The sequence below is a fragment of the Anguilla anguilla genome, chromosome 6, assembly GCF_013347855.1.
Source record: "Anguilla anguilla isolate fAngAng1 chromosome 6, fAngAng1.pri, whole genome shotgun sequence".
NCBI classification, from domain to species: domain Eukaryota; kingdom Metazoa; phylum Chordata; class Actinopteri; order Anguilliformes; family Anguillidae; genus Anguilla; species Anguilla anguilla.
In genome coordinates, this window is record NC_049206.1 from 22,366,417 (window position 1) to 22,392,195 (window position 25,779).

Sequence of the window (25,779 nt, forward strand, 5' to 3'; positions counted from 1 at the left end):
ATTACATGAGTCCTCATTTTTGAGTTATCAGCAGCAAGTGAACAAAATCAATTTATTTAAAGGTCTGCATGCTCTCCATCAGTTAAATGCAATCTAGCGCTAATGGGGGCTTGATAATGTCAGACTGTCTTTTGGTTCTTTATTTAAAAGGCTGTCTGGGACAGAGTCTGGAGAATATGCATGAACCTTGGAACCCGGGGGCTTTTCTGCTCTGAATGTAATGAAATGAGAGAGAACAGATAGTTCTTCGTGCAAAAGACTGGGTGATCAAACATCCTTTTAATTTATACCTTTGGTTGTATGTGCAGAGAAGAGTTGTCAGTCATCATTCCATATTCTCATTTTATTACGAATTGGAATACAGTTCTGGATGATTGTGTCTACTGTGAATGTCATGTACTGTACATGATTTATTTTTAACATGATTTAAAGTCTGAAAGTACCCGAAAAGTGCTGAAGTATAATCAGCACTACAAGGCCCTTATTGAATATATTAAATTGAATTGAATATATTAAAGCACATTTGAATGTTTGGAGTTTTTAGTAAATATTGTGGTAAATATATTTCACAGTAGTGTAATGCAATATAACCCCCTCTGCAGATGGTACTCTGGAGATGACTTCTCCACTTACATTAATCTCCATGTTATCAGCGATCTCCTCTGCCAAAAGCTGATGGCAGTCATGCTTCACTGTGCTTTTCCAAGAAGACAGACAGTCAACATGCTTTCTGGAACCAAATGCCTCTCATTGTCTTTATTATATGCGCCTCTCTCTCTCTCTCTCTGTCTCGCTCTCTCTCTCTCTCCTTTCCCTCTCTTCTGTTGCTGCACCGGCCAGCTGCTGAGGTGCAGGTGTCGTTTTTCGGGCTAGGTGAGCGTGGGGAGGGGTGGGGGGAGGGTTCGAGCTCCAAACCAACACTGTCTCTACCGGGCCCAGAGAGACGTAGCGGGAGAGGGAGAGGGAGAAAGAGGAGAGGAAGGAGAGGATGGTGCTTCACCGTGCCATCCAGGCCGCCCGCGAGGGGGACCTGCCCACGCTTCGGGCCCTCTTCGCCTCGGGCCACCTCACCCCGGCCGTCGCCGACGCCCAGGGGGCCACGCCCGCCCACCAGGCCGCCCGCTGCGGCCACCTGGACTGCCTCCGCTTCCTCGTGGGCGAGGCGGGGCTCCCCGGGGATGCCAGGGCCGGGAACGGGGCAACGGCAGCTCACGATGCGGCCGCCACCGGGCACCTGCCAGCGCTGCGGTGGCTGGTGGAGAACAGGATCTGCAGCACTGAGGTGAGGCCTTGTGGGGCATCATGGAGCATCAGGCCTACTGGGAACCAGCTTGGGGAGAGTCTGAGAAAGGAACAATGGAAAAAGAGGGATTGCGAGATACACAGTAAAATGTCCAGTGTTAGTTCAACTCTAACAGTGTTAATTTAACTCTTAACAGATAACATTTGGTCCCACTCTGAAAAGTGGGACCAAATGCTATCTATTAAGTGTTGAATTAATACTGGACATTTTACTGAAAAAGTAATATACATAAATACACAGATATACACATGGATATACAGGCCCAGCTCCAGTCCTGGCCCTGGTTCCTGTTTATGCCTGAAAATTTGCAACCGGTTCAGACTCAAACCCAGTTAAATTAATGGTGGAAACAACTGGTCTAGCCATCAATTAATTGCTCAGTGACACTCGTTTACATGTACAGTTGAAATCAAGCTATATTAATAGCTCAATTTGGCCAAAGATGAGATTTAATTGGATTATTGTTGTTGTCCCAATATACATGACTCAGAAAGAATCAAATTATTGACCGAGGTGTGTCTGACTAAGGCTTCTTATAAATCTTACTTCCTCCAATTTTGTCGCAACTTTTTTGAATAGTTTGTCATTCCGCTTTTTCTTCCATCATGCATTTTATGATATTTAACTCCTTTAGTTGCCATAGCATGAAGTTGGTGTGCTTGTCCTTGTGTTTTTTTCGCCATGATACTAGGGAGGGCAAAACGGAGCTTTAGAATGTCGCCAGCAGTGTATGCGCATGAGCTCGACAATGCATTTCTCACAGAAAAGGTTGTTTGTCGTCTTTTCTTAGTTCATTACAGTAGTGATAGAAGTGACAATAATTAAGTGGTACTGTGCTGTTAGCCTTTATTGATCGCCGTACAAGGTCAATGTGAAGTACAATCGGACAGCACTAACCCATAAAAATGTACTTTGAATGGCAGGCTACTTGCTCAATCGTATGATAAATGTGAAAAACATTCGATTATAGTCAGCGGCACCAAAATTTTCAGTCACACCCTCAATAAACGGCAAAAGTCCCAGTAGAAGATTGAATTAAATCTCTTCAAGTTATATATTTTCTGAAACGTTATCGATTCCGCTTGACCACCGTGAGCGTAAAGGTGCTATGTAAATTACGGAACGTGTGCAGAACGCCTAGGCCAATTGTAGTCCGATTAAAGTGTATACATGCCATAGTAAATCGACCCCGAACTGCATTATCTAGGTATGTTAGTCCGACTTTGAAAAATTCGACTTTTTTCGTACGATTTCAGTCGGACTGCAGTGCTTACATGATTTTTAAAAGTCCAATGCTAGCCGGACTAATACAATAAATCAAACACCATGTAAACCCACTGACTGTAAACTAGCAGATCTTGTGGTTCTCCAGGGCCAAGGTTGGGGGCGAATGAAAGAGAATGATGAGAACCATGTGCTATATCGTGCTATGGCATTTTGTGGAGTGTCCCTTGATGTTGTATCCATTGTACATTACTTTTGTATTTTGGTCTTGGTGTTTGTACATTACTTGTTTGTGTTCCTCTGCTTTGTTGTGCTTGTCCTATTTTGGGTTAGGCTCACTTGCTAATGAGGTTTAAAATCTTAATGTGACACCCATGTAAAATACAGGTTTATATGCCAGTGGAACCTCATGAACTAGAAACATGAGTTAGAAACACCCATAAATGTCCTGAACCTTTATTCCTTTGTTCTGCATGATTAACATTCCTTCCATTGAAATAATGGCTCTGCATCAACAGCTCACCCCTTTTAGCTTAATTGCGCATGGTAGTGTTACCTCTGGGTACTTCACATGGAGTCATTTTAATTATAACAGAATTTCAGGACATAATCATAATCAAATCATTTTTAACCTCGTCTCTTTTAATTAAATGATTTAAAGCACATTGAAAGGGTGATGCTTGCACATCAAATGCTGCCAAGTAGCATCAAGGAGTCAGTTGGTGATGACAGTGATTCATTTTCATTTAGCATGCTGCTTATTCAGTTTAGCTAATCTACAAAAAGTTTAGATCAATTACTGGTTTTGGGTCATGTTTTCATTCTGTCTGTTTCTAGCTTAGAGTGCTGTGTTTGTTTCATTAAATAGGTCGTAAAAACAAGTTTACAGGGCTTTGCTGAACATTCATGCTTATAATTGGTTATTCTGGAGAGGGCTTAGTGAGCATGCCCCACTCCCTGCTGGATCTATTGCCTTCAGGGTCTCCAAATAACACACATTATTCCACAGTTTATGAATAGAAAGACACCTTTCACGTTTATTCACAAAGCCAGTTAATGACTTTAATATCATTTGCAGCCATTCATTGTATGCTCCTGAAATGTATTTGCACATTTAATGTTCTGAGGCAGGCTGTACCATTGGTAGTTAAGAATGATTATAAACCAATATAAAAATTGTTCATAAGTTTTGATAAAAAGTTTATTGGGTCAATGCTATATGTCACCATAGCAATCCATAGGACAATGTTCTTTGTTTTTTATATGCCATACATTTGTTCTGGAATGAGAAAAGAGTTTAATCATTCAGTGCAAGTGTGCTGGTCAGCTCCATGGCATCACTGTATTTTATTCTTTGAATGCAACGATACAAAACTAATGTGTGTGTGTGTGTGTGTGTGTGTGTGCGTGCTTGCGTGTGTGTGTGTGTTTGTGTGTGTGTGAGCATATGCGTGTGTGTGTGTGCTTGTGTATGTATGTGTGTGTGTGCGTGTGTGTATGTGTGTGTGTGTGTGCACATGTGTGTTTGTTTGTTTGTGTGTGTGTGCGTGTGTGTGTATGTGTATGTGTGTGTGTGCACGTGTGTGTGCGTGCATTTGTGTGTGTGTGCACATATGTTTTTGTTTGTTTGTTTGTGTGTGTGTGTGTGTATGTGTGTATGCGTATATGTGTGTGCGTGTGTGTGTGTGTGTGTGTGTGTGTGTGTGTGTGTGTGTTTGTGTTGCAGGACCGCGACAGTGCAGGAGCTACAGCGCTTCACCTTGCTGCTCGCTTTGGCCGGGTGGATGTCCTCCAGTGGCTGCTGTCGTTCGGGGGCAGGGCAGAGGCGGAGACGGACTGTGGGGCCCTGCCTGCCCACTACGCCGCTGCCAAGGGTGACCTTACCTGTCTCAAACTGCTGCTCCACCAGGCCCCAGGGTAACCAGTCCCCCTATCCACCTCTCAAACAGTACCAGGGAGAGGTCATAGTGCGCTTTCCATCAACCCCAAACATGAACACATCTTCCTGGTCATGCTCTCTTCTATGGCAATCTGTTTGAATTACTCCTGAGACTAGTAGTTATGGATATCCAAAATTTGCCTTTTACTAATAATAACTCTATATATCTACAATGTCATTTCAACTAGCTGTAATTGCATTTAAACATATCAGGAAGTTAACAGCAGCTATAATTACTTTGAACTAATTAATATGTTGTCTTGATATTTAAATGTCAGAGTATCAGCATTCATTATTTGTTAAAATGTTTGATTTCATATCAACAATTCAGTTTTTACTTGTAAAAATGTTTGCACTTCATAGCAAAATATCTTCACATCAACAGGTTGAACTATCAGAAATGGAACTTATTGATATAAATAAATTGGTGATCATTTCACAAAACAAAACAACAAACCAAACTTTCATGAAACACACTCATAACTTAGAGAACACAACAGCATTCCTCTGTAACACAGAAGTAAATAAATACAGAGGGGAGACCGCGGTTGGTTGGCACACTTTTCACTCTTCGCCGTATTTCTCTGGCATAAGTTATGTTAAAATATGCCAAACAATAGCAAATTAAAGGTTAAGGTCTTAGCTATAATTCAATGTATTTTAATGTCCACAGGTGGTTTCTAAAATTAGGTGATTAATGATTAAATTCATGTCATGCACACGGGATTGGTTGGCACATGTTGTGGGGTTGGTTGGCACAATGTTAAAAGGCTTTAGTTACAAAGAATGACATGATGGAATAATAAAAATATAATTTATCTTTCTTTTTTCTTTGTCTTTGTGGATGTTTGTGTATGTGTGTGTTAGCACGTGTGTGTGGATCCGGCCTTTGGATTGTGTGTCCCTGCATGCTGGCACACACGATCCAAAGGCCGGAACAGTAACTACAATGTTGTATGTGTAGTCCCCCTCACACACCGGCACATGGATTTTGAATAGAATTATGTTCAATCATGTTTAATATATGCCTATACCAGGTTTGGTTGGCACAACTCCAAAATAATTGTGCCAGCCATGCCCGATAACACTGGGATGCACCTCAACTGTATTTTATATTTATTGCACATTTTATATTTTATTTATTTATTATATTTATTCCAAAAAATATTAATGTTTTCTGGTTCTTATTTGAAATGTTGAAAATAGTTTCTATTGGGGGTTTCATTCTTTTTAACTATAGCATTTTAATATTGTGCCAACCAACATTATAATATTGTGCCAACCAATCATGTAATTGATTTACAAATATCTTGATATAAATAAAAAAGATATGAGAATATGAATTAGCATTTCAATACTATAACAGCTGGAAAATGACAAAAAGAGCTATGTAACCTCCTACATTACCAAATTGAATTAATAAACCTTTAACAAAGTTAATTAGCATTCACATCTATACATCCATCGATCGCCTGTGACTCAGTGGAACCACAAGCAGGGTGGATCACATGACAGGTGTCTGCCCACCTGAAATTGAGATGGAAACACTTGGTTGGCTACAGATAAAGGCGGGTAAGGGTCACGTTGTCAATGGCATCATCTCTCAGGAGATGCTCATTCGCACGGCGGATGAATGGGCAGGACATCTGTCGAATTGGCCTGGTGGCCGTCCCCATCCATAATGGATGGAGTGACTCTTATCTTTTGGCTTTCAGCATTTGAGCACGGCGCCTCTGTCCTTTCACTGCCGCCATCAGCCCCCTCCCCATACTTCTCACCACCCCTGGGCTGAAACTAGATCAAGCCCCCCCCCCCCCCCCCCCCCCCCCCACATGCATGGGAACCTTCCTTGTTGCCATAGAGATATAAGAGTGCTTTGAACCCAGCAGGGTCAGTATCCATATATCATGCATGGAGGTTTTGCTGCTTGCTTGTCCATGTTATAGGCACAGGGTTAAGTAACTCACTTTGGAGTTCCAACAGTGGTTTCCTCTGACACTTAACTGTCCGTGAAGATCAGTGACCGTACAGTCAAGGCCGCACGTGGTCAGTTGTCTTCACTGTATTCTCAGCCGGTGAAGACAGAGCATTCCTTCTTTAGAGTAGTGGTAAATTCTACCTGATTCATCTTAAATTCTTCTGTCTGATTTTTTTGTCTCATTTGCCGAGACATGCACAAATTAAATACAACCTTTTTTGAAGAATCATGGCATATTTTATAACCGTCAATTTCCTGGACCGTTTTTGAGTACTTCTGTGCCATTCTATTAACAATACCTACATTTAGTTAAATGGCTAATGTTGAAGATCATGAAGATGTATCTGATTATTGTGAGCCTTACACGCCAGTTACATCATATCTAACACAGTTGAAGGATATGCTCCAGTTGAGGAGAAGGAATGCCTGTTCATGAGCTGAGACAGAGTAATATGACGGTCAGGGAACTCCCACTGTAATATCCTGAGGATGTCCAAACACCTGACATTGAATTTGCTTAGCTAGTTTGCTAGTTTGCTGTGTTAGCTAAGTCATGCTATCTTTCACTTCATTGAAAGTTTAAAATAATCTTTACAGAAGAGGCACACTTTTTGCTGTCAATTCTGTCTGTATTCTTGAGTATTGGGCTGCAGTCAGTATGGTTTCTAACAAAGTTTTCCAAAAATATGTACGTCCCTTTTTTGAGCACTTTCACACTGTTCTTTTTTGGCTTATTGCTGTCAATTTTCTCACTTCATACTGGCTGCATCTATAAAAATGAGAAATGTTTTTAAAAAACTGCAAATTACCTTGCACTCTGCTTCAGCAAAAAGGTGAATTGACTTCCTAAAAATCATTAACAAAGGTGAAGCATCCAATGCACACCAACCGTACATTACATTTATCTGGCAGATGCTTTAATCCAAAGGGACATACAATAAGTGCATACCGAAGGTCATTTCTTTCAAAGTGGCAATTAAAGTAGAAAAGCGAAATACCATACTGTTTGTTGTATGCCTATCTGCCTGAACAGGTGTGTGAATCGCCAGACGGTCATCGGTGCCACCCCATTGTACATAGCCTGCCAGGAGGGCCATCTGCATGTGGTGGAGTACCTGGTGAAAGACTGCGGGGCGGACGTCCACCTGAAGGCCCATGATGGCATGACCGCCCTGCACGCTGCCACACACATGGGCCACCATGCCCTGGTGGTCTGGCTGGTGAGTGTGCAACAGTTATACCTCTTCAGTTCAATTTAATACAATTCTGTGGAGACCATACAAGTGCTAGCTCATATTTGGCAGGGAAAAAGCTTTCTGTTATAGTCCTAAATAGATAAAGCAATTATGGGTTCAAGGTCAGATGAAAAATCCCTTGAACACAAACTGTGGTTTCCTGATGAGTTGTCGCCAGCTTTCCCCTTAGATAATTAACAACTCTCATTTGCGTTTCAGTTTAGTCATACCTATGGAATGATATAGATGCAGGTAAGTCATACAGATTAGTCGGGGTTGTGGGTCCAGAGTATGACTTGGGCATGTCCTCCCCTGTAGGCTTCCTTCACCGACATAGACCTCTCCTGTCAAGATAAGGAAGGGGCCACCGCACTGCACTTTGCTGCCAGCAGAGGGCACCACCGGATCCTTGAGAGACTGCTGCGCATGGGAGCACCGGTCATCAAGGACTACTGGGGCGGGACCCCCCTGCATGACGCTGCTGAGAATGGGGAGCTAGAGGTGGGCCAGCTGACATCTCACCCTGTTTTATTAGATGGATTTTGCCTACAGAGCAGGGGTTCCGAATCCTTGTCCTGGGGAACCAGGTGTTCTGCTGGTTTTCACTGACACTGAATTAAAGCAGTTGATTACACAGTTAATTAATTTCACCTGGTCTCATGGGCTATACTGATTCTTGGTTTGAAGGTGAAAAAGCCTGACAGACCTGGTTTTTACCCCAGGATCAGGGTTAGCTGCCACTGCTTTAGATAATAAATGTCAGGCAAATGGAGTGAGCTTTGACACCTTTTCTTCCTTCAGTGCTGCCGAATCCTGCTGACCAACCAGGTCAGTCCCACAGAGAAAGACAAAGATGGATTTACTGCAGCTGACCTGGCTGAATACAATGGCCATTATGATTGTGCAAACTACCTTCGGACAAAGGAGCAATGTGTAAGACCGGTTTGTGCAACTTACACAATTCTCATAACATTTAAATGAAAGTTGAAACAAATACTATAATACTTCTTATATATATATATATATATATATATATATATATATATATATATATATATATATATATGACCAAAAGTATTTGGACATCCCTTGGTCTGGGGCTGTTTTTCATGGTTTGAACTAGGCCCCTCAGTTGCAGTGAAGCCAGATATTAATGCAATGACATTCTGCATCATTCTGTGCTTCCAACTTTGTGGCAACAGTTTAAGGAACGCCCTTTCCTGTTTCAGCATGACAATGCCCCTAGGCACACATCAATGTCCACAATGTCAAGATTGGTGTGTAAGAACTTGCCTGGCCTGCACAGTGCCCTTACCTCATCCCCATCCAACACATTTGGGATCAATTGGAAAGCAAACTGCAAGCCAGGCCTAATAGCCCAATCAGTGCCTGACCTCAATAATGCTCTTCTGGCTGAAAGGAAGCAAATCCCTGCAGCAATGCTCCAACATCTGGTATAAAGCCTTCCCAGAAGAGTAGAGGTGTTATAGCAGCATGGGTGGACCAGCTCCATATTAATGCCTATAATTTTGAGATGTTGGATGTCAGGTGTCTATATACTTTTGGCCATGTAGTGTGTGTGTGTGTGTGTGTGTGTATGTGTATATATTTATGTATATATATTATATATATATATGGCCTCTGATCTTTAATGTTTGTTTTTATTCTACTTATGCTTGTCACCATCAATAGTGTAGATTACTGGTGGCAGACGTGGCACTTGGCTGAATTATTTTTCAAATGCTAGATTAGTATGGGGATATGGAATATCCTTCTAAAAAAGCAAAATTCAGAATTTCTCCATTCTTGAGTGTTCTCATGATGTACAATTAAGGGCCAAGCTGTTCAGAAGATGCTCTAAGAGACCTGGACCAAAAATCCACGGAAGGTTACGCCTTACAAAAGAACTAAGGGAGGGTGTTGACAGATGTTGGTTGTCCTCAATGGAACATTTAGGGATTAAGCCCTTTGTATCTTGCAGCTCGACAGGACAGGAAAGTAAGTAAGATGCTCTCTAGTTTGCATTATGAATATTTCAGAACCACCAGTGCGCTGGCGCTTTCTCTCCTCCCACGCTCTTTAGAAAATGGGGGTTAATCGATCCAGGTGCGCTGTGGAGGCCGAGGGGCGGTGCTGTGAACCCTCGCTGCATTTTTAACATTGTGTGACTGAGAATAAATGACCTAAGCAATGAGGCAAACAAAGCAGGAGGTCAGCACTGACTTGGGACAGAACACCTTGAAATGTAGCATCCATTTTAGTCTGTTAGACATATCCCTGAAACAGTAAGTATCGCTCTAAATTCACTAAAATAGGAAGACCACATCTGAGATTGTCTGAGGAGTAAACACATACTATACCTGTTATTTTTATGGAATGTTGTTCATTTAAGATGAGATTATAGAAGACATTGGGTGATTATGGTTCATTAATAATTTACGGAAATCTTTATGGCAAAATATATATGAAATCTTATCTGTAGTAGCACATGATATTATACACATTTCAATGAAAACAGTTTCAGAAATGCAAGTAATGCATGCCTAATGTCTCAAAAGACAACCCAGACTCACCAAAGAAATTGATTTCTTTTTCTTTTTTTAATGGTCAAGCAGCAAAATGGGGAAATATGCATGGAACCCAAACAATTCTGTGGTTCCTCTGGCATTCCATTGCAGTATGTCAGTATTGCAGTACATTATGTCTGTGCTTTACACTTGTTGCTTCCTAAAGAATTCTATAACCATTGTTGCTTGGGGCAAAAAAAAAAAAAAGCATTTGAGATGAAGCCAGCAGATAACTGTCAGCCTAACTGGTCACAGAATCTTATCATGACGGTATGTTCTGCCAATCAGGTCATCAAGAAAGTGATTCCATTGTATGCTCAACTGATACCTGGATGATGCATTAGATATCACATACTGATGGGCTGTGTTTTTAGTATCATATGACTTTAAGGACGTCACAAGCAGTCTGGCAATTGTTTTTGAATGTCCCTCACCAGTATTCAATTCAGCACTTATTTAGTTATTTATTTCTTTCGGTCTCTGTGTAGCCTCCATTGGAACAATATACCCAACCTTACTGTGCTATTTGCCTTGATAAAAAAAGGTGTATTATGAGTCCCTAAGGAGCAGAGTTCTGAAGGGACATGCTTACTAAAGCATAACCTTGGAAACTAGGAATTGGAGACTAACGGGAGAAAATAATTCAAATGGCTCTTTTATGAGACTAAGCAAGTGTTGAAAAGAAAACTGTAAAAAAAAAAAGGGCCTGTATTATTATAGATCTCAAGATACTATAGTTAAAGTGTCTTCTTGTTGAAATAATTTTCTCCTGAAATATGAGAGCACAGTTTACCTTTGATGTAGTATGTAGTATGCTTGCAGTGTGGTGTATTTCACAGATTGCTTCAATAATACGTCCCATACGTACCATAGTTACATGTATAATTATGCAACATAAATAAGTTAAATAATGACCTTAGAAAAAAAAGAACATAGCCTAAAACACCATTGATAAAAAGGCAAAATATTAATTTGGCAAAGGGATGTGAATGAGTTCTGGTGCTAAAGAAAATGGAAAGCGATGTATGACAAGGGCTGTAATTCCTACACAGGTCACTTAATATGGATGTAAATACCCTCAAATTAAAGCTGACAGTCCGCACATTTACCTCATATTCAGTGTTTTATTTCAAGTTCAATCTGCAGGAGTACAGAGCCAAAACAACAGAAATTGTGTCACTGTCCCAATACTTTTGCATATAACTGTATACAGATTCTGTTCTTTTTGATAAGTGTAGCATATGTATATTAAAGTTTGGAGAAATTATATGTCCCCTTCGTATATCCACAACATTGTTAAATATGCCATTGGCATCATTATCAAAACACCACTTCTTAGCTTGAAACAGGTCTTATTGCCATATCATATTGTGACTGAGAGAATGCAATGCTGCATCCAAGATAATTCCCCTCAACAAAGCAACTAATTAGCAGCTATAGGCAGGCCTCCCTGGCTTAGAGGAGGGGACTATCAGTTACTCTCCTCTGGCTGCTCAAGTATTAAAACCAGGGGGCTAAGCTGGTTATGAGATCCTCTGACTTGAGTTTCAGGGGCTGTCTCACACTATCTCTTTTATTTTCCTCCTCTTCCTGTGTATTTTCTCAATCCAATTCGGAGAACAACAGCCAAGTCAATCCCATCAAGGGGACGGAAGCACAAGAACTTGGCACCGTGCTTGATTATGTAATGTTTCCTGTCCTTATCCAAGTCTTTGAGTGGTCACTTTTCAATGGGCCAGCACAATGGGGCCTCATTATCCACCCCTACATGATAAGTATCTTTTTCTGAGTGGCTCAGTACACAGGAGATACTCACCACTAGGGCAGGTTCGACTGTAGGGTAGGGAGATACCTCTCTTCTGATTGTTGTTTGAGCTTCCCCTGCAGTAATATGTGGACTGTAGGGTTTAAAATAGTCCCTGACTCACAGGAGGGTGCATGGGGGGAATGGAGTGCTCTTGGTGTACGGGGGGCATAGTAGTAACTCGAGAGCCACAACCAGAGATGGCCTCTGTCATAAACACTCTATGCAGTCGTTTAGGGCCACAGCCATCTGTGGGCCACACAATCCTAGTTTAAGTGGTGCGTGTGATTCATTTTGGAGCACTTTGGAGCCGCATCAACATTCTTATTTAGGGCCACCAAAACCCTAGGGGCCTAACTGCTGATTCCAAATTTATTTCAAAAAAATGATAAACTGGGGTTAAATGAGTTTTCCCTGCTTCTGGATAAATTGAAAAAAAGACATGCCAAAAACACTGATGAAGTGAAAAAAGCAACAAGTTATTAGTTTTTATTTTGTTTTATATTTAGTTTTACTTACAGATTTGGTTCACTGATATGAATCATCTTTCTTCAACTGATGCTTTATGGAGGGTGTTGACAATACCTGGTTTATAAAATATTCGGTGTTAGCATATAAAAGAATTCAGATGGTGGGTTGTTTTAATTACTTGTCTTTGACTGACAAATAATTTGCTAGCGACGCTGCCGTTCTCAATGTTCTTTGTGTCAGACCTTCTCATTTTCTGGCACAGGAATAATTGGATTGGGACATCTACTGCGCCCACTCACCTGCCAACCATTTTAACATTCAGTTCAGTTCCAAAGAGGTCAGTCTGGTTCCAATGTTTTCTGGTAAATGCCTGCTGTTGAGGAGATGGTGGAGGTCACATAAACAAACACATATGGTTTGATTGTATAGCATAGGACTTTTTATACAGCACATTATTTTAAATGTACCTGCAGATCTGCAGTCAGTCTGCTCACAGAGGATAATGAGGGTGGTGTACCTCTGCTCATGTGAGCCATATCATGCTAAGGTATCAAAATTATATACGCAACAGTTCGTATTAATTTCATGTACAACGTTTGAAATGCCATCCGGATGCAGATCTCTTTCTCCCTTTTTTATAATTGATGAGGGCTGCTGAAAAGCGATACAGAACATACATTTAAAACAGATTATCAATGTTGAATTTAATAGAATTATTTTATTTCCTAATACCGATAACAATAAGTTATATGTAGACTATTGGTAGGGAATAAAAGGTCACAAATGGCACAGGTACCCCGTTAGAAAATATTAAACCAGTGTTTCAAATGTGAATGGATCTGGTGGCTCTGTACCTGTGTGGGGCACATTTACTTGCCATTTCTGAGGTGCACCCATGGCCCTAGGATGTAAAGGTCAGTCAAATGTTAACTAATGGTACTCAGGGATCATTTTCACCCAATGATATTAGCATTTATTTATTAGCATCGCATATCTTTCCTGCAGAGGGAGTGTTTTTCAAGATGACCCCTATTCACAGGGCATGATCCTGTCATTATCCATATATCACAGCCTTCCCAGCCACCAGCTCTAAACCCAAGTGACAATTAATAGCAAGTGTGGGAAACTCCGGTCCTGAAGGGGTCGTGTGTATGCAGGTACTTGTTTCCACCCAGCACCTGGCTAAATGAGCTAATTGACTGTATATTGTACACTGGTTCACTTATAGATAAGATCACATTAAAAAACTTCATACAGTATAGGGGCACAAGAGAGGCATCAGGTGTCATTCATGCGTTCATAAAGAAGTGTTAACACAACATATAGAACTAAAATATATTATCATGGCCAGAAAAGATATTACAAATTAATGATTATCTGAGGAATTCTATCACATACCAGTGACCACATGAACTGATGCAAAATTATGAGGCTAGATAAATTAGTTTGCTGATTACAAGTTTGTTGCAACATCTGATTTACTGTAAATACAGATGCCATGTTTTAACCATGTTTAGATGTTATGTGGGAAACTTTAAGTTACAGTGCTAAAAAACAAAAACAAACAAAAAAAAAAAACACTAACCTACGACTAATTGGAATTAGTCAAAAAATTATACTATTAGTTAATTAAAATGTAATATCTGGGGTAGGTATATTGTATGTTTTCATGATTGAACCAGTTTCATATTAATTTCAATACATCTCTGAAAGTTATACTGACTTTAGATGGACATTTAACACTATTGCTTTATTTCATCCGGGTCATTACTTTAAGTAGACATTAGTTCACGTGCAGGACAGGAATGGCTTCACTTATGCTTTATGGAAATTTGCCGTCTATCTTCCCCCTCAATCAGAGCCATGCATACAACCCTGCTCAATTCCTTTAAGCAAATCAATGAAGGTTTTGCATGGATTAAACAAAGCACTAAAACATCTGTAAATGATCATAGCATCACTAGTTTCTGTGCATTCTATGGATCTCTGTCGATCTGGATAGAATTCATGGGGTCTTGACTATCTGAGCAAAGGCTACAGCAGGGGTCCTCATCCCTGGCCCCGGTGCACCACAGTTTTCACCTTAAGTTCAGCAATCAACTTCTAAACCATGAGCCAGAAATGAAAGACCTGTGAAACCATGTGAAGTTGAATCAACTGTGTGCTAACCTGTTTCAGCTGATAAAGTATGTGCTGAGTAACCAGGAAAGCCTGTAGCTCTCCAGGGCCAGGGTTAGGAACCACTGGGTTCTTGTGTCCCGTTTTGGCCTTTAGCAAATCTCCAGAGCAGAGACAGGCTGGATTGTGAGATATACCATTTGCTGAGGATAAAATGACACAGAGAGGAAACCAGGACATATAAACATAGGACACCTGCCATCATGTATGAGAATGCCTGATTAGTGAGTCGTGTAGGCATAAATCTGTTCTTTTTTTCTCATCTTTTGTTTGGAATGGAATGGTTGACTGGGCAGATCCATTTACTACTCGCCTGGCCGGCGACCGCTCCTCGCCTACACATGGACAAGAATAAATCTCTGTTACACTAGCCTTGTCAGTCCCTTCAAGACCAGAGAATGGAAGCGCAGTCAACCAAGCAGTACGCAGTGTACCTTTACTAGTTAGCCTGACAGCAGCCCCCTGGCTATGCTAATGACACACACCTACAGTATCAGTAGGTGCACAACATACCATCATTGGTGTGCACCCACATCCCCGACATCGCTGTCTACCCAATCCCCCATCTTAATTATTTATGGCTTCTTTAGACTGTCTCCTATCAGTTTATTGTTTATTGCCTGCTGATGCTGAGGCTTTTGGTCATTGGCTGAGAAGCTGATGAGTGCTCCAAGGTGCGGATGGTTTAAGCTGCAGATGACATAATATCTTCATCAGTGAAGGCTTCAACTGCATGACTTACGTTGGAGATTAATCGCGCAAGAGATTGTAAGTAAATTATTTATCTTGGCTTTTAGTGAAACTCAGATTATGCTTTATATTTTAAATGAACAGAATTTTTTGAATGCATGGAGTGAATGTATGGACTGTACTCCCTTAGTTCTAGACTCCTGTGGAATAATGAGTGCTGATTTAACAAGTATTTCCTCACTACAGTGTGCTCTTTAAGCAGCTAACATAAGAAGTGACATGTTTGGCACAATGGAGAACAAATCTACACTAGAATCTGCAAATGTTGCAAGATTCTGCTGTCTGCGAGAGAGGGTTTCACTGTACTGGAGGATAATGAAATAAAGACACTATAGTTTTTTGCATCATGTCCCCCTACTAATAGACTGCTCAATTGGATACAATGCAATGTATTATGCAGAAAAAAGTTGGTTACAGGTTGAAATACTCAACCTCCACAAGCTCCACATACTTCTGGTGTTCTCACATCTTAGCCTCATTTTGTAGTGATTGATGAAGTGATTGATTGCCATTTATATTCACTGTATATAGTCTCATTAAATTGATATCTGCTACCGTGAAAGGTAGGCAGCATGGCCGTGGGGCTCTTTCAATGCCACTTCATAAATAAGGATTAGAGGAGTTTCTGTGCAAGATGCAGTCTATCTCATTAAAGGATGGTGCCTACCAAGCTCCTCTGGACTCTATGATGTCTAAAACTGAGCATTTTTCTACTTAAAGGAGAAAGAACTCCTTTAGATTTAGGTTTTACTCAGGGCATGAGACAGCATGGTACATCTTCATGTTTCAGTTCTCTGTCTCAATTCAATGTGTGTTTTACTTGAGGAATGAGCGACTTCGTGATTTTACATTATAGACATTTAGCAGATGCTCTTATCCCAAGTGACTTTTTACATAGCATTTACATCGCATGTATTTATACAGCGGGATGTATCACTGAAGCAATGCAGGTTAATTACCTTGCTCAAGAATACAACCTGCTGTGTCCTACCCGGGAATCAAACCCGACCAGCTCCTTGCTCACTATACTACACTGCCGCCCTTCAATAGGCAACAACTGCATTGTCATGATTATAGTAGCTAATCAAAAAAGTGATGACAAGAGGACTTTCCAAAGTTCATTGGAGCCATTACTTTAGAGAACTGAGAGATAGTGGATGGAGACAGGGGCTACATTTACATGTACATCAATAACTCGATTATTGGGAGTAATCAGTTTATGCCAGTGTTTAGATTATTGCATACACATGGATATAAGTAATATGAGTACTCCAATAGCCACGCTTACATGATTCTCTCCATAGTCAGCATGAGCTCAATGGACACTTGTTTTCATTCAGGATCTTTTACTTCCACCCGGCATGTGCAGAAAACCAGAAAGGAATCTAGATGTCTACATGCACCAAACAATCAAAAGATTGGCCAAAAATTGTCTGAATTGGGTTTTGAATACGCCATTTATGACCTACACCGATAAAGATAATCAGATAAAAGGCCATTTTAATAATGAGGGTATTTCCGTAATCAGGGTCAGATCAGAGTGATATCTGTGCATGTCTGTGGGGACTGCACATTGAGTGGTTTTTCAGAGCACACGGAAGTCAGTGCATACTTGTTTTGACTGTTTTGTCATTATATTATATCGGAGTGATGGCTGAGATTTCGTTTTTTATTTTGTTTTCACTTTTTTTTTTAACGAATCCCTCAAAGCTGTTTTGCTTTTGTTCTCTTTGCTACGATGAAATGAGATTTGTACTTCATCCTCCTATTGACAATGAATTTTGCAAACTAGGCTTTCAGTTTGCAGCTTCCTTGATCTTTTAACCATGCAAGCTTTTAAGGGAACATTTATTGGCTTCCGTTTGATCTCTGTGGAATATGCGAACAAAGAAGACAATGGGCAATTCATTTTATGCATAAGGATGTATGAAATCCATGACAGCCATCCTGCTTATTAGAACTATGGATTTTAAACATATTTTTGCCTGTATTTTTGCATGTATGTTTGCATGTGAACTGTGCAATTATCTGTGCTGTACAGTGAATGAAATTACAGTTAACCATTTTCTCTGCTTTTGGGAGCAGTAAAATCCATTTCAACCTGTGCTGCAGTGCATCATCTGTAACATCAAGTTTGGGGCATATGGAAAATCATTCCTAAATGAGAAATACAGGTTTCAGCTCTTCCTGAGCTACTTTTCCTGTTAAGACTTAACTCCTTACACTGTGAGTTAAATGCAAATGTATTGGGACAGTGACAACATTTTTGTTGCTTTGCGTCTGTCACATTGGATTAGAAATAAAACAATATATGGCAAGCGCAGACTGTCAGTTTCAATTTCAGGGTATCTACATCTATTTTGCACGATTCATGTTGGAATTACAGCTTTTTATTCATAGTCCCCCACTGTATAACTGCATATCTTACACATGCAAAGAAGATTTATAATGGAAACGGTCTATGATATAATTTAAAGTTGGCAGCGTTTTATGCACACTTGATAAAAAATAATGTCTTGGTTATCGCATATTTAACCTTTATATACCCAGAAAAACCCCATGGAGACAATTTTTTTTTCAATGGATCCTGCAATAGGACTGCTAAAATACAAAAATTTACAGTACAATGCAGAATTACATACAACACAGAATATTTAATATTGAAAGACACAGTCAAATTGTAAAAATTGAATTTTTAATGAACAGGCCTTTAAGTAAGGTCATTAAGTGACCTATCAGAACAGGACATCTAGCTTTAAAATTTCCTGGAGTTCATTCCAGCAACAAGAAACACAATAGCCACATGCAGATTCGCCCACTTCAGAGCAGACACAGGGAACTTGCCAAGACGTAATAGATATTGGGAGCATGTCTAACAGTTACAACGACTGCATGTGATAAGTATATAAGATATGTAAGGGACACTAAACAAACAAAATGGCAACGCTGGGCCCTTGTAGAGTTTAGGGACAAACCACTGATTGATGTAGAAGACAAAATGATTTTCTAGATTTCTAGATGTGAAATCTGCATCTGCAAGGCTTGAAGCACTTTCATTCAGTTTACTCTCCAGTTTTGCTAGCATTCATCCTTGACATTTGCATTAACGAGCAGCAATGGGACCACATTTCACGTCTGAAAGTGGCTGTAGGTTGATGTCACTCGAAACTTCCTGTGGGGTAGCCACCTTTTCGCACCGCCTATATCCTACACGCCCAGTGGGGTGCTGAACTCAAAACAACAGCAGTGTCCATTTCATGACAAGCTTTTGTTGTGTCTCGCAAAGCTCAGGTGTTGCTGATGGGTACTTCCTATTGGCCTGGCCTTCCTCAATTGACTACTTAATGAACATTTTCTGTAAGAGTTATGTTCTCGGATCACGTGTCGCTTTTCGGTGGCACAAGAGGCAAAGCGATGTGATCTCACTCGTGGCACGTGCATCCCTTTAAGTAGATAATTTTGTCGACCTACTGCAGTGTGGCTGAGTTAAACATTAAGTAAGATGGAGCATCAGTAGTGTCGTAGTAGGGGGTACTAATGAGACCCAGGGTGCCACACAGACACTGAATGTAATTAAGCAGTGAAATGCAATGGCATCTCTGCTGGGGCTCTCTGCTCAAGGTCCTACTCCTATTTTTTAAGGGAAGAAAGAGTGTAATCACTCTTCATGCATTATGTATTTTTCAAATCACCTCAAGGACTAATAGGTATCCCAAGTTTGTGTTTTTGATTTTTATATTGCAACACTTTAGTGTTGCGCATTTAGACAGATGTTTCTCTGGTCTCACCGATGAGGTTATTTCTGTGACTGACGAAAGAGTGCACTGTCCTTGGCTCCAGGGCTCCTTCACAGACGGATCTTTGCCAGAGGTTAGCTCCAGTGAAGCAGAGAGAAGAGGAAAGCCAGCAGTTTCCTGGCAACCCAGTTCTGCGGACTACTACCAGGGTCTGAACGGCACGCTCGCACACACCTGCAGTGGTACAGACATGGAGAACAGCAAGGTGACCATAGCCATGGCCTATCCAATGTCTGCTATATGTGGGCTAATGAGATTTAGTAACCTTAATTTAATCACTTTAATCTTCCTTTCTTTTTTCTTTCATTGCATGATCCATACCAAACATCCTACTGCATACTTGTGAATGGGTTGATCAATCCACTTGTAGATTGTCATGTGGGGGCACATTGGTGATGAACGTTACAAACTTCACCTACATTCTCCTCTGTGTTTCCCAGCAGCCAGTGAAGGAAGTGCTTCCCCAGCCACGCCCCCCACTGCCTCCCCCAGCGACACCCCTCCCACCATCCTCACCCCCTCCTCAGATACAAACCAATAACACAATCCAGCATTTTCAGATGGCATCAAATGGTGAGGACCATTGCCTCTTAATGTCACGCACAAAACCCTATGTCACTCTTCGCAATAAGAATTGCCTCCCTTGGCTTTAGAAAAAGTATATGAAGCTTGCCTGTGCAATAACTGAATCATCTGAATCAGCTAGAGATTGTCCTTCACTGTCAAAAATTTCACTAAACATGGATCAGCTTCTCACTAGGTTATGAATGTTCTCATTTATTTTCAGTCGTGCGATGGACCTATTGTCAATCATCAGCATGTAACAGTGATTTTTGCTGGACAATGGCATTCGTGCATCATGCTTATTGCATTTCCCTTGCAGTCGTGTCATCCTTTAGCCAGGCGAGAACATTGGAGGAGAAGCAAAGACTACTCTCGCATATGAAATCCATCAAGTCTTTGAAACACGCAGGGATCACAGCTGTCTTCACGGGACAGTCGGTGAGTCCTTTCATTGGGCGGATTTCCCTGTTTGCGTTCCTTGTCAGCGATTTTAATATTAATAACATTTGTCACGTATGTCCTACTGTGGGAAAGTGGGCCATTGTAGATGTTCTTTTCACAGAGAGTGGACGAGAAAGGGAACGAAATAGTGATGCTGCCGACGGAGGAGGCCAACCTGGCTGACATAGACTCGCTTGTGCCCACACATGATGAGAAAGGCCAGCCTATCCCTGAGTGGAAGAGGCAGGTGATGGTACGCAAGCTGCAGGCTCGGCTGCAGGATGAAGAGGACCTGAGGAGGAAGGTACACAATATTCGCCTGCTAAGGCTAAAGTCAGCACCAAACTCTCAACTTCCTAACTGCTTATTTAGCTGCTTATTACTCATCATGTACACAATAAGAATCACATATTATCTTAGAGAGATTGCAAAAGTACATTTAGTTCTTCCTCTAATTTTGAACACAAAAACATTCTGTGAGTTGCCATGTTATCCTAATAGATAAATTCTACCAGGCTTTAGAAGATTATGATGAACCCTTGGAAGAAGCCCTGCAACATGTTCAATGAACTGGAATTTGATGCAACTTGTGATTTTATTGTATTAGTTTTTCAGTTTGGCTTCAAGTAAGTCAGATTTGTTTTTCTTCTCCACCAGGAAAATGGCTGCAAATATATGGAGATGGATGGCTGGAGATTCTCGCAGGTGCACAATGCCATCCTTGGCCCCTTTGGTGAGCTGTTGACCGAAGATGACCTGGTCTATCTGGAGAAACAGATCGAGAACGTGTCCATGCAGAAGAGGTGCCAAGCCTATGAGCTTGAGCTGGCTCGTCTGGCTGAGGAACTGCGGACAATCCTCCCTGCTCCCATCGTCAATATCACGGTCAACACACAGCTCGGCAATCCAAATGCAGATGACGGACAGATACCCCTGCCAGTGTGGTGCAACCGCATATCTGGCATCGTAAAGAGCATGTCCCTGCTCCTGACTAACCTGACCGAAAAGGATGGCGCCATATGCAAGATGCCCAACAATGAGCTTGTGTCTGTTTTCTCACAGCAGCCAGCAGAAAGACGGAATTCCATGAGGGTAAGCAGGGAAAATGTGGAAAAGGAGATTCAACAGTTTGGTGTCTCGGTGCAGAATCTTAGATCAAACTTTGAGTCTCAGATGGCGGGTCATTTGCTCTTAACTGGAAGCCTAGGTGGTGGGTCACTTGTGCAAAATATGCGGGAGGGGCATGTTAACAGCAGGGTAGAGAGAGCTGCTGAAATGGTGGACGACAGCAGGGATTCTGGTATAGACTGCGAAGAGGTGCCCAGAGAAGGCCTTCATCCAGTGAGAGAGACCACCAGCTTGCGAAAAGAGCGAATAGTTGTCTTGTTCTTGAGTCACTGGAAGAAGTCAGCCTACACCTTAACCATGAGGGGTAAAAAGTGCTTGGACGGACAAGAAGCTGACGGGAAGGCTGAACAGAAAATTCTAGAAAATATCCCACAGGAAACTCAGCCCCAGCAGACTAGGGGGAACGGCTCGGTATGTCATTTCTTCAGACAGCGGACTGCCGTCAACAAGATTATTGGCAACTGGAGGAGCATCACCTCTGGCGTCCCCTCACGGCAAATCCGCCGTCTCAACCGCCAACGGGTCACTTACTCCCCCGAACAGTTCCTGCCCCGTGTGAATGGGGTACCCGTTGATTACAACAGCCTGACCCTCGACCTTTTCATGCTGGGCTACTTCCACATCCTGGAGCAGGAGCTGCCTGCCGACGAGAGGAAGATGAGGCATCTGCTCTGCTTTGAGGTGTTCGACCATGTGGGCCGGTTCCCCTGGGAAATGGTGAGGGACTTCCACAGGGCTGTGCTCCACGATATTGAAGCGGGGAACAGGGAGTGGAAGGATGGTTTTGAGGATATCAAAGTCAAGTATTTTGGCAGCAAGCAAAACCAGTTGGAACCACCCTCCAACCCTGGGAGTCACCTGCAACCAGAGGCAAGGCCGGTGCCTATGGTCATTGTCCAGACTGTCACCCCAGATGAGGGGGACTTTCTGAGAAAGGGGGATGCAGACATCTCCTGCTTCAACAATGATGACATTTGCAAGTACATTGATCGAAGTTTTGCTTTCTGGAAGGAGAAAGAAGCTGAAATATTTGACTTTGAACATTAGTTGCTGCCTTTTTCTGTTTTTTTTTTTTAATATATATTTTGTATGATACTGTATGCAATCTCTGCTTCCCTCCAACACTCATTAATGCCTGACTAAGTTAGTGTTGAAATGTAAAGTTGATTAGTGTGAGTATGGTTAAATTGTGATTATGTGCAACTTTGATTCCCCAAGTTCAGCAAGCTTTCAAAAAAACAAAACAAATGTCTGAAATGAGATGATGAAATGAAATGGATGAACCATAGTGCAGTGTATCAGTTTGTTTTGAAAATATTAGTCAGCATCAATGCCACGTTTGCCACAATAAAGTTTTACTATATTAAATGCTGATGTGAGGTCATTTCTCCCAATCAATTAATTATTCAGAACAATAGTAAACAACAGAAGAGTAAATGCATAAAATGAAAGTAAGGGGTCTATTCGGTGACACAAAGATAAATTTTCTTTGTGATCTCAGGTATGCACAAAGTATGTGCATAAATTGTAGCTCTTAAGAATAGTTAATATACTGTATTATAAACCATATTTAGTCATGTACATAGCACACACACGTGTAGTAGAATGTACATAGAATACTTCTATGCACATTCCAAGTCCTCAGGGCTCAAAGGTTTAAGACAGTACAGGAAAGATATGGGTTGAGCTACCTCCGTGCAGTGATAGGGTGTATATTGTTATACTGTCATTACCATTTTTCCTGTTGAATAGTAATGAAGGTGCATTTACAACACAAAATGAAGTAGATCTAGTGCAATGTCTTGTGATGATAATCAAATCCCATTCCTGCCTCTCCCTTCTCGATATAACCCTCTTTCCAGCCCTGCTCACTGTCGTACAATCTACTCTGACATACTGTATTGCCTCCTCAAGAGGCTTACCTGGTAGAATGGGCATTTGTTTTACTTGAATAGGCCAAGTTCTGACATTCTCCCATTACCAACATGTGCATTAGCAAATGCTAGGCTTTCAGCACAAAGGGTGGATTCTGAAGGGGATTACAGAAAGGGAAGAGATGTGTGTCAAATATCAATGCCTTGCATGCAGTGCAGAGACTTTGGGGAATTCATTCTTCCAGGTGTCTTGTAAGTCTCACTTATCAGAAACACAATCCTATGGTTCTATGAGCTTACCCATAATTTACCACTGATGTGTGGTAAATTGGCTTAACCTCAGGGAATGCGCTTTACTAATAAATGAACTATCATTACCATTACCATGTACATCTGATGCATCATGATCTTGAGCTGCAAAAATTGAAGCAAACTGGAGACGTCTCTGGTGGTATATCATACTTCGCAAAAAATCTCAAATTCTTAGACAGAATACAATTTAAGGAAGTCTTGGATGGCCACAGTGAGTGCATGTGTTTGCAGTTTTTTTTCAACCGGCAGCTAAGTAAGCCCTTGAAAAAAGGTGTGTAGACACTTTAGCCAATAAGGGCCTTAAAATAGGGTCCGTGGATATTTTAGGAAAATAATTACTGAAACGAATTTCTTACATGCTGAAGCACAATGGACACCAGTAGACGCTGAGGCCCTTCAGTCTTATTTCTGCACTCATCTGCGTGTAGCTGGAGCATCTTTTGTTCCGCATCCAGCCATAAATATGCAGAAGTATCTTCTGTTATAACATATCAAAGGCAGCCTTGTCTAGTCTCCCAGGGTACCCATACCTTGTATCCTGCAGCAATCTCAAAGGAACTTGTGGTTGTTTCCCACCCTTCAAAATCTGAGCTCTCAAATGATGCTGATCTATGTCGCTCTCTGCTGGCCATGCTATGAATCACAGCTTGGGAGAAACAGGCTGCTGCAGAGGTGACAGCAGATGGCACTGCAGTCACACCAGGTGGGCCACAGGTGGAAGGATTGCAAAAGGGTAGAGAAGAAGATTTATGTGTCACATTCACCTTCTATACTGCTGGTGCTATTGTCACTCTCATATAATGTCCACTCTATCAGCAGAAAAGCTTTTGCCACTGCCACTAATTCCTATCTGTAACTTAAATCCAGAAGCAAGCTGGTTTACGGATCATAATGGAAATTTTTGTCAAAGCAGCAAATGAGACGTCAAAGCAGACCATGATGTGAAGATGCTGTACAAGCAAGAGTGTTGCTGGGTTGTCACCTGCCATTTTTAAATGTGCTCACACTGACTCTGTACAAAGTGCAAGCGATAATGCCATCTCGAATTAAAGGCAGCAATCAAATCACAGAGCCTGAAGCAAACAATCAGTGAACTAGTGTGGTGCTGAAAATAGACGAAATCTTGAGAAGAAAGTCTTGCTGCAGCAGAGAGTTGGGCTCTTGGGATGCTACTGCATTGCAGAAATACTCTGGGAGTGCTGGCAGCAACCTATACCAATAATAATCATTATTATACTCTCAATATATAAACATATATACTGATATTTATTTAGAAAATACATTTGTATAAACTGTATATTAATTAATTTACATAACATACTTAGGCATCACAATAATAATACATGTATATTATAAATACAATATATAATACAATATAATTACAAGATATTTGGAATCAATTGACCATATATTTTCCATACCCTTTTTATGAGAAAAATCAGAAATTCCTTTGTATTTTTCATGCACATGGGAATATATTTTATTTATATTTTTTTGGACTGAGAAATACTGACTTTCTGGCCAGAACAGGGTATGGGTTTCCCTGTAACTGTCTTTCAGGGCTCAAACCGATTCTTGCTCTCAGTGAGAATGAGCCAGAGTGAGGGGAGGGGGGTTATTTTAGAGGAACGGTTGGCATAGGTTCTAATAAAATCCTGTGAAATGTCTTTACTAAAACAAAACCTTATTCTTTTGTATTTCAACGCTTTTAACACTTTTCTAACATGTCCAAAGAAAGTTCTAATGCAGGCATTTTGGAAAACTGCCTCTTCTCTGATTCCGTTTTATTGACTTAATTATAGTATTATAATATAGTATTATAGTATTCGTTTACTTCGTTTACAGCAATTCTGGTTACACATTAACCCTCCACTCAACCCCACCCCACCTCTGGTGCTCCTGCCTCCTGAACAAACAGTAATCAACCGTGTCTTTGGATAAACATCCCTTTCCTACAGCTTCCCATCACAACCATTGTGCTCTCTCCCCAATCCTTCAAACCACCCAAGGAGATCATTGCATTCTCATAGCATCAGTCCAACATTGCGGTAATGTGAGAAACTTTGTAAAAATATACCGTTTCACCTGGGCAGGCGTTTTCTCATGGGACTGCTGTGATCCCATTCGCCCTACTGTGCCAGCAGTCTGCTGGGCACTGTGCCACTGCGTCCACCTCTACACCAGAGCTAAGACAGAGTCCACATGGGAGGGCAC

At 41.2% G+C, this 25,779-nt stretch overlaps 1 protein-coding gene across 1 annotated transcript; it reads left to right on the forward strand.

Annotated features, from left to right (window-relative positions):
* Positions 1–988: 988 nt before the first annotated feature.
* Positions 989–22,534, forward strand: espnlb (espin like b). Its single transcript, XM_035421805.1, has 10 exons — positions 989–1,282; positions 4,254–4,444; positions 7,478–7,664; positions 7,998–8,180; positions 8,481–8,612; positions 19,290–19,451; positions 19,687–19,819; positions 20,130–20,248; positions 20,373–20,555; positions 20,909–22,534. Exons 1-10 carry the CDS (start codon positions 989–991, stop codon positions 22,424–22,426), a joined length of 3,102 nt encoding a protein of 1,033 aa, XP_035277696.1. The 3' UTR covers positions 22,427–22,534.
* The last annotated feature ends 3,245 nt before the right edge of the window (positions 22,535–25,779 follow it).